The sequence below is a fragment of the Pagrus pagrus genome (assembly GCF_965226575.1).
Source record: "Pagrus pagrus genome assembly, chromosome: 15".
NCBI classification, from domain to species: Eukaryota; Metazoa; Chordata; class Actinopteri; order Spariformes; family Sparidae; genus Pagrus; species Pagrus pagrus.
This window is the reverse complement of record NC_140199.1, coordinates 28,251,512-28,261,160: the sequence shown is the minus strand read 5'-3', so window position 1 is coordinate 28,261,160 and position 9,649 is coordinate 28,251,512. Positions and strand designations below refer to the sequence as shown.

Below are 9,649 nucleotides of genomic sequence, written 5' to 3'. Positions count from 1 at the left end.
TAACATATGTACTGTTGCTTTAAATCCACCAGTTTCTGTGTTTCACTATTGCAGTCAGCAGATACTAGACCTTCTAAACAATGACCTGGTGGTTAATAATTGACATGGTCTTCCCTTTAGCAGCCATCACTAATGGCCTTGGCAGAAAGTCTGCTGGGCAGTAAAACAGATAAAGGACCCCAGTGTTTATTCCTGTCAACTGAATCAGTTATTGTGGTCTTTGTTATCATTAGTGTGAGAGCTGGATCTATCTATCTATCTTAATTATGCAGAACTTTCATACAATTTAAACAAGATAGTAGTATAAAAATTCACCCCCTGTACAGTTGTCAAACTGTTTTTTGTATCAGGCTGTAAAAATGTTTATTTCTGCTGTAAAGTTGGGCATTTTAACATGGGCTGTCAGAGCCAGCTTTAGTTGACAGACTGTGAGCAGCACATTTGCTCCACGCCATGGACCAGGCTAGGGCCCCCTGCAAACAATCTGGGACACCACTCAAAGTAACAAAGATTGAGGCCGTTCAAACTGGTCGTAACAACATACATTCTTTCTGGACATTTTGCGTAAACAGTGAGAACAACAACTCATTAATTGGACAATAAAGACAGCATGTTAAACAGTACATTAACCATTCGGAGGCACTTTTATTTAGTAGAATAAACTCACTCATTAAATCCCACTCATTATGCTTTTGTTGTCACAGACAGAGTAAAGTACTGAAAAAAGGTACCATTTGTTATCAGTATCGAGTTCTTGGTGCTGGTATTGGAACCAGCGTAGGTTCAAATGTGAACGTACCCAACCCTAGATAAGAATACAGTGTAAAATTAAAAGGGAGGTTTTACTTCAAACAATCCTGTACACCTGTGCATCTACCTCTGAAAGGCACAGTCACATAACTCATCATAACTTGGTGTCCACTTGGTGTGAAACGTGCAGCAGGAACTTAACTTTAACCAAAAACAAAAATGTGACAATAATCAAACTATACACATAGACATTAAAGGCATGATTACAACTGAATCACTCACTCTTCAGACTCACGGTCTATCAATGTAATCTGACACTGCTCACTGCCTTCTTCCCACTCAGCCTCCTTCCTTCACTGCCTCCTCATTACATTCCTCTTTTTTCCTCTCTCCGTCCCTCATTGACCCTTTTTACTGGCTAAGTGGTGGCCACTGTAAATTGACCAATCTTTCTTCTGCCCCTGACATCTCTCTGTCTTTCTGTGGGAAGGATGAATGACTGATGGAGAGGAAGAGCAAAAGATTACATCATTTAATTGCTTTTTGAGAAGTCCCCTTCCTTCACACTTATACCCTCTCAAGCTGTAGAGGGTAAGATTATAGACTATGGTAGAACTCCCATGATCGAAGGGACAATTGAAGTGACTGTTAATCTTGAATGTTACTTATGACCTAAAATCTTGCACCCGTAAAGTTAAATGTGGCAGCTCTCCTTCTTGCTTTCGTTTTTACTTTCTTGGATTTATTCCTTGTGTTCAAACCAACCTTTTCCTATCCCTCTAGGACCCTGACAGTATTTCACAACAGTTACATTACTTGCCCTCCAAAATGACAAATTTGGCTCCTCCATGTGTTTGTGGCTTAGATTAATACTTAAAGCATCCAATTTTATAGTCAGTATAGCCTACTGTATGAACTTCTGGGATAATCGCCAAAATTAAGGTTTTTACTAAAATAGAATGAACAGCTCTTAGTAGCATACATACACCACAGGAATATTTAAAGGTACAGTTCCACATTCCTTAGATTTAAAGAGTCTATCATTTTTAATCTAATCAATAAACAAGATTTTATTTAAATAACCATGGCTGTGCTCACACTGGGAAAAATAAATTGCGATAAAAAATGCGGACTGATATGTTGATTATGGTTCTCAGTCATCCAGGTCATGGTAATTCTAAGTTACTGGACTCGACCAGTTCTCAGAACTGAAGAAGCCTCTTGGATGAGACGTGAAATGTCTGATGTCCAGCAAAAGGGGTAAAAGTGGAGGGGGACACACCTGGAATGCCAGGTGTCACCATTGAACCTCTGGAGGTGTCGTGGGCCTATCCACAAAACACTGATGTAGGAGGGGGCCCACCTGATGACGCCGTTGAAGGGATTACCCCTCCCCCACTCAAGACACCAGACACCAGGCAAGTGCTGATTATTCTAAGGGATTGAAACAACAAGTCCTGTGAGCTCAATTTCCTAATTCATCAGCTAACATTTTGCTTGTTACCATGCTAATTTTATCATAGTAATACCTATCCAATATTGTCTTTCTTTAAACCTATAAATGAAAAAAATCTAAAAATGATGACAAATAAATCAAATCAACTTTATATATATAGCCCAAAAATCACAATCACATCGCCTCAGTGGGCTTTACAATCTGTACAGTGAACAATATCCTTCATCATTAGAACCTCGATTCAAGTGAGGAAAAACTTGCCCCATTCAGAAACCTCAGGAAGAGCCACAGAGGAGGGACGGACAGACATGCAATAGATATTGCCAGTATAGAACAGAACAACAAAATCACACGTTGACGGAAACGGACACACAAGATAATTAGCAATAAAATAGGAAACATCAGAGTGAAGAAACATAAAATAAACAGAATAAGTAAGGCACTCATGTAGTTGTACAGAAATAGGGAACTTGAAACCTCTACTGGCTTTTAGGAACTGTTGGGTGGTTTTCATTCTGGTTTCACACTAATGACCAAACAAGCACTGTCATGTTGTTTTACAGTAAAGACTTTACAAATATAAAATCCTTTCCCAGTCCTCCTCAGCTACTTACATATCTTTAGATCGTCATTCTTGATGAACAACCACCATATCTCTAATGAAAACAGAGAACCTAAAAGTGATCAGATATGTCGATATTAAAGGAATGTTTCGATTTTGAGAAAACAATTCCGGGATGTGAGTATGTGGGTGTGAGTGTGTGTGTGTGTGTGTGTGTGTGTGTGTGTGTGTATCTGTGTACGTGTGAATGTGCTTGTGTGTGTGTGTGTGTGTGTGTGGAAGACGTAAAGTTGTAGAATGCTGCTCTCTTAGCTCAGATAGAGCTCAGGAAGAACACTCAGCATACTGGTAATGATGTGCTGAAGAAATGAAAAGGAAGTAACAGAAACTACTGCTGTGTGTCTGCCAGGCGGGTTCAGCCTGATATGGTCACAGGAACACGGAAATCGCGCACCTGTAAACTGACGTCATTCGCTGAAAGTACCTGCAGTAACTCGTCTGAGCTCACTCAGTTACTGAAACTACCTTCAAGAGACAAGACGAGGAAGCCACCACGAAACGTCGCACAGGAATATATAAATAGTTCGTTTTCAAAGTTTTTTCACTTTCATAGCAGGAATATTGGAGACGTACAGACAGATGGGGACGGCTCGGTTCAAGCTTTGGGCAGTTTTAATCGTCGTTTTTCAGGTGAGACTTCCTGCTGTCGTTGTTAACTCTTGCCCAACGGCTTCCGCCCATTTTTGTGCTTCTCTTTTCTCGTGTGTAACTTAAAATGATAGTAAATGTTGTCCCCCTACTTACTCACAACGAGTGAACCAGTTTAGTGTTTTTAGAAATCTTCGCTACTTCTGACAGTTTGTGAAGTGAATTTGTTTTTATGCAGCGAGCAGCTTGTCACCTCACAGAAACCTCTTTACTTTAATCAGTCGCACCACTTGCCGCGGCCCTGCCCAGTATTTAAGTGAGCGGGCACCGCAGGTTGGGGCCGATAGTAATGGCGAAGTTGTTTGTTAATGAGGGCTCTTTCGTGCGTGTAACGAGGCTGAATCGAAGTGGAAGTGGTAAATCACATGTCATTTAAAAGTATTGTCGACCATAATTTGTCAAACTCCTAAAACACAAGACAGTTTCGATCGCCATTTTTTTTAGAATTGGAGTCTTCCTCCCCTCGAGGAGTCTCTCCACGGGCCTCGCCCTGTTCTGTTGATGACGTTGTCGGCAGGTGAAATTCCACTTTTGATCGCTTGTGTAGCACGGTTGTCATTTAGCCACTTTATTTTTTTAATGTTTTTGAGCTCATCATAGTTCTAGTTTTTACAGAATCAGACTGAATTTTTGAAGATTGTGATTTAAGACCCCAGAGCTCCAGTGGTGGGACATACTGCTGAAGATGCAGGTTGAACTGAACTTAATTAAACAAATGTGCTAGTTGTAGATTTGCAACTGTGAATTTGCTGCTTTTTCTGCCTTTCTCTTTTTAAATTGACTGCCTGCCTTTTGTGTGTGGGTCGACAAAACTGACACATTTGAGGACAGGAGATCTCACTTAGTTATCACCTGTCTTGTATGTTTCACTGTTTTGTGATATTTCATAGACAAAACAAAAAATATTGAGAGATAAATTGATCAAGACAACATTCGTTAGTTACAGACCCAGATGGCTCATTGTATTTTCAGTTTCTTCAGCAGTTGGGGATTAAATTTAAAGAAGCACTCTTGTAGTTTTGGAGAATAAATGTTAATGAGCAGAGAAAGATCGTCATTGGCTGATCTTCTTCTGCCTAAACAAACTAGATAAACAAACTCTTTGTTTCAGGGCCGGCTCTAGCCCTTTGGCTGCCCTAGGCGAGATTGAGATAGGCGCAACCCCCCCCCAACACCCCCCCGGTGTTTGGACAGCAAACACCAGAATAGTTTCAGAACATTTACTTTTTTATTATTTTGAATAGTCTATTACACACTCAAAACACTCTTAAACACACTGTAAGGACGCTTAAGCAAATTATGACCAAGACCCATCAACTGGATTAACTATACCCTCTACAAAGAAAAGTGCTTTTATGGATACTGTACGTACCACTACAAAATTGAGAGCTTGATGTGGTCCTGGATGTTCCTTCACCTTCACCTGTATTCAAGCATATTTTATAGCCATACAAGTGGTGTTTAATATAATAAGTGAAATGATCGTGAATGTGGTTGAAAGTCTTTAAGAAAACAAGCTATTGTATATTTAAAGGATAACTACCGTTTTTTACAACCTGGACCTTTTTTCTAGCAAAATATATGGTCATGTACTCACCCAGATAACTTTGGTGTCATTTGGCGTCGTTCGGACGAAATTAGATCCAGTGTAGCGCCGATATATCCATATAATGCTATCTATATATATATAGATATATATATATATATATCTATCTATATAACACATTATCTGCCACGAAACTAGTTCATTTCACCAATATTTTGTTACGGTACGCTAGTGCTATTCCCCTCTGAGTCCGGGCTCGTCTATTGTCAACATCCGGGGTCTGTAGGTTGAGCTACTACCTCTGACCTGGAAGATGTCGTCTCTGAGCTGCGCGCGCACCCGCGACAGCCCGGCTTGTTTACCTGTAGCTGCTACTGCTAGTTTGACCCCCGGACTCAGAGGGGAATAGCGCTAGTGTATCGTAACAAAATATTAGTGAAATTAACTAGTTTCGTGGTAGATAATGCGTTATATAGAGGCTGTGTGTCGCTGCCCCGTTACTCGCATTATATGGATATATCGGCGCTACGCTGGATCTAATTTCGTCCGAACGACTCCAAATGACACCAAAGTTATCTGGGTGAGTACATGACCATATACTTTGCTAGAAAAAAGGTCCAGGTTGTAAAAAACGGTAGTTGTCCTTTAATACTTGCTAACCTTTTTTCTATTGTACTTGAAAGTATGGATGTGGCTTGAATAAATACTGTTAAATAGACTCACCTGATGTGGGCTGTGTGTTCCTGGCCTGTGTGTAACTGGTCCCTGGATTACTACTACTGGATGTCCCTTCTCCTGCAGCTGTATTTAAACACAAAGTTCATCCATGCTGTTTGTTAGACAATTGCATTTGGTCATTTCTATCATCCTATCACATAGTTGCATTGTACATGTACATTTTATATGACCATGTAACTTGTAGTAGATAAATTACAATTACTACCACCACTACTATTATTACTATTAGGCTGTTAAAAGGCGAAATAATACTACTGATTACAATTAGTAGTGTTAATGTGATTATAAAAGTTATAATTGCTAATAATAATACTAAACAATAACAAAAACAGCAATAATAGTAGTAGTTGTACTTGCATGAAGGATCAGGTGTCCTTTCTCCAGCAGGTGCCGGCCTCTGCAAATATTGCCTGAGTGTATCTGGCCAATAAAAAAAACATATATATTAATATATATACATATATATTAGTATATTCCTGGAGGGGAACTTTACAGTGTGAACAAACACCACTATCACCAAAATGGTTACACTAGATACTGGTCTCATGACATTTACATCTAATGTAGGTTAACAGTGAAGTTATGTTTGCTATGCTAGTAATACGTAGCAAGCTAGCAAAGTAGCAGCTAGCTAGCTATAGCTTAGTGACAGCAATGAAACGTCCAATATTAGGTGATGCACAATACTACATTTATTTCGTTTGACACTTTAATGGCTGAGAAGAGAAGACTTACTTCTACACTTGGCTTTCTTTTCGTCTTCTTCCTTTCTCCGTTTACGGCCCTGTGCGCCGGAGGGTTTAGACCGCTTCATCTTCGAACGTAACGCAACTAGAGCGCATGCGCGTGAACTGCAAAAAAAAGATTTCTGAGTTTGTAGTTTCACCTTATTAACATTGTAAATATTCAAATTCTGAGTTTGAATTTCTTCTCAAACTACATAGACCCCCTTTAATGTTCATGAAATACTGTGTTTTGTTCACACAAACTGAATGCCACTGTGAGTTTCCTCAATAAAACCAGAAATTTGCCAGACATCTGGATTATGATTAATTTAAAAGCTATTTTTCCTCTCCTAGACCTCAACTTCAGCGACTGCTGAGGAACCAACATGTGTACCTGGATTCAAGTCAAACATGGTAACGTTCAAAGTGGACAAAAAGCACCTGAGGGAAAACATGACACTGGGCAAAGGTAAGCACATTCTCGGAAGCTGTTGACTCATTAATGCACACCCAGCCAGCTGAAATAAACTGTGTGGTTCATTTCCACTGTTCAGTATCATTATATGGACAATTGTTAGATTGTAAAATGTATTGAACACATTTCAGTTATGGAATGTAGACCTAAGTTGTAGTCATAAATGTAACATACTCCTCTGCCTCAGATGGCCTTCTATAGATAAGCGGTTCACATTGTTCTCACTTAGCCCAAACAATGTCAGGTCTCAGCTTGCACTCACTCCACACCTCATGTAATGCTGTAGGGCAAAACAAAGTCCTCAAGCCTGTTTTGCAGGCCTCAACTTTTCAGATGTTGCCAAATACTCAAAGAAAGTCTTACTTGATTTTATTTTTGTGTCAGTTTGACTAGAATGGATTATGTATTTCCTATCTTTTCACTGGACTGTAACTTTGACAAATCGATTTTTAAAATGCTACTGTAGTTTTTGTGTTTATCAGGTCAGGAAAGTTTTCCACCATTTTGTTTTTTTCAGCTGTCTCAGCAGAATGCTGTGCTGTGGTGTAGGTGTTTGTCTGATTGTCACATCGTTGCTCATCTTTCACCAAGTTAAACTGCTGTAAGCCAGGCTTCTAGTTTGCTTTAGTTTGCTCGACGTAGCTTAAAGACTTTCAACAACAGTTAAGTTCTAACCTGTAGTCTTCTGAAAAGTATGCGTGTAGAGGAAGTGTCTTTTGTTATCAGAAGAGACGGACTGAAAAACAAATGCAGCGGTCAAGGTGAGCTTAAATATGACTTGACAGTGAACTTTGTGCCCGAGTATAACTTGCCTGTTTCTTGGAGGAGGAGCAAACGCAGGCACCCAGACTGAAAAAAAACTGTTCAAATGCAGACTGTCCTGTGCAGGGTCACCGGGGACTATCCCAGCATACATTTGTGGAGTCCACACTGACCATGCTGACATATACACTGTGGAAACTCATCTGGGACAACCAAATCAACAGTACAGTTGTCAGTTTGGTGTTTGGACTTGATCAGCTGTTTTACGTCGGCACAACCTGTTTTAGTGGCTGATGCATAATAATATCCTGTGTTTATCTTCTTAGAAGGAAAGGGATGCCCCCTAGTGACCAAAGGACAACATCTAAAATCTACATCACAAACATAAATGTACAGTAATGTGTATTTTAAGGAGTAAATAAGGCCTGTCTCCTTCTTTTTATTGTAGTTGTAAAATTATAACTCAGGCTGATATGAATTCAGTTATTTTCATACTGTACAAATGAAGAACAAGAACTCAATCAACAGAACAGGAACACACAACACTGACTCCATGTCTGGGGACAAGCTACCATGTGCTCTTTCACTGAGCCTAGTCTTGGTCTTTCTTGAATACTGAAGACTACAGCTGCCGCAACGAATTTTGGAAGTTGCATATAATTTGAATAGTAAAAAAAAAAATCCAAATCAAATCCTGAAATTACTATTTGTTTTCATAAGTATGTTGGCTTAAGTGAGGGAATCTTACTCTGCCGTGCCCAAAGGAGAGGAAGTGCTTGTGCAGTAAGAGGGGAAAAAATGTTGAATGTGGTTTTTGATTGACGTTAGCTAGATGGCTAACTTAACGCTAGGTAAACTCAATCCCATTTTCAGTTTTTACCCCCACCCATTGGTTTCATGTGACCCCCTTTGCTCCTCATAACAGAGTTGCAAGGGGAAGTGTTTGAAGTCTTCTATCAAATGGGACAACCCTTCAAGACCCTCATATATCATTAGTTGATGTTGTTTCACCAAAATTGGGAAAATGGTATCTTCCACTGTGGTGATTTCTCACTGTTGCAATCCAGGTATTATCACAATGCCATTTTTAGGAGCCCTAATGCAGATGCAGATGTTATGCTTGTGTAATTGGCATTTAATCATTTCATTTGTTACACAGAAATTTACATAATTAAGAAGGAAGTGAAAAGAATATTCACATTACTTCCAGGTTGTTGTATTCACAGTTTATTTTTACAGTAAGTTAAAATGTCTTAAAATATGTGGATAATTTGTTTTTAAAATGTGTAAAATCCAATATTTATTGCATTTTTAATATTTGGAAGTAGGTAGCTACTGTATGATTCATTTCATTTCCTAGTAACTGAGCTAGTTTATTTTGAAAGTCTTGTGAGAACAGTTTGGTTTTCCAGGTGGTTATCCCCAGTGCAGTCAGGAAAGAGGGGAGGGGAGCCAGATAGTTGTTAGGCATCTATCTGTCCAACCATTCTTGCTTCAGTAATTAATAACTTTTTGTTTTTTTTGTGTTGAAGTAAAATGTGAATTCTTTTTGATGTGGATGATAATTTTTTGGAAACCTTCACCATTTGCCATTTACCTGATGCAGATAAAAAAGCTTTGATGCTCGCAACTCGTTCACAACTTCATGCTATCAATCAAGTCATCAAATTAAACAGAACTGCATTGTTTTCAGCCGCTACCAACTGCAGAAACTTTGCTGCTGGACTTTCGTTAAATTTCCCCTCAAAGGGGGTGATGCAACATTGAAATGCGTCAAAATGTGGGACTGTCATGCACAAATCAGCAATAACAATGTAACTGTAAATATCTATTGAGTTGCAGGGAAATTTGCTGAAGATGGCATGCTAACCAGCTAGCTTCACACTGTACTTCAAGAGGTGGTAGTCTGACAGTAAACAATACCAAC

At 39.3% G+C, this 9,649-nt stretch overlaps 1 protein-coding gene across 1 annotated transcript in view; it reads left to right on the top strand.

Annotated features, from left to right (window-relative positions):
• The first annotated feature begins 3,144 nt into the window (after nucleotides 1–3,144).
• LOC311270051 (B-cadherin-like) overlaps nucleotides 3,145–9,649 on the top strand; it is a 28,022-nt gene continuing 21,517 nt past the window's right edge. The window contains exons 1-2 of the mRNA XM_084374680.1: nucleotides 3,145–3,458; nucleotides 6,840–6,954. Coding sequence (XP_084230806.1) covers nucleotides 3,408–3,458; nucleotides 6,840–6,954 — 166 coding nt within the window. The 5' untranslated portion in view covers nucleotides 3,145–3,407. The remainder of the gene's footprint in view (nucleotides 3,459–6,839; nucleotides 6,955–9,649) is intronic.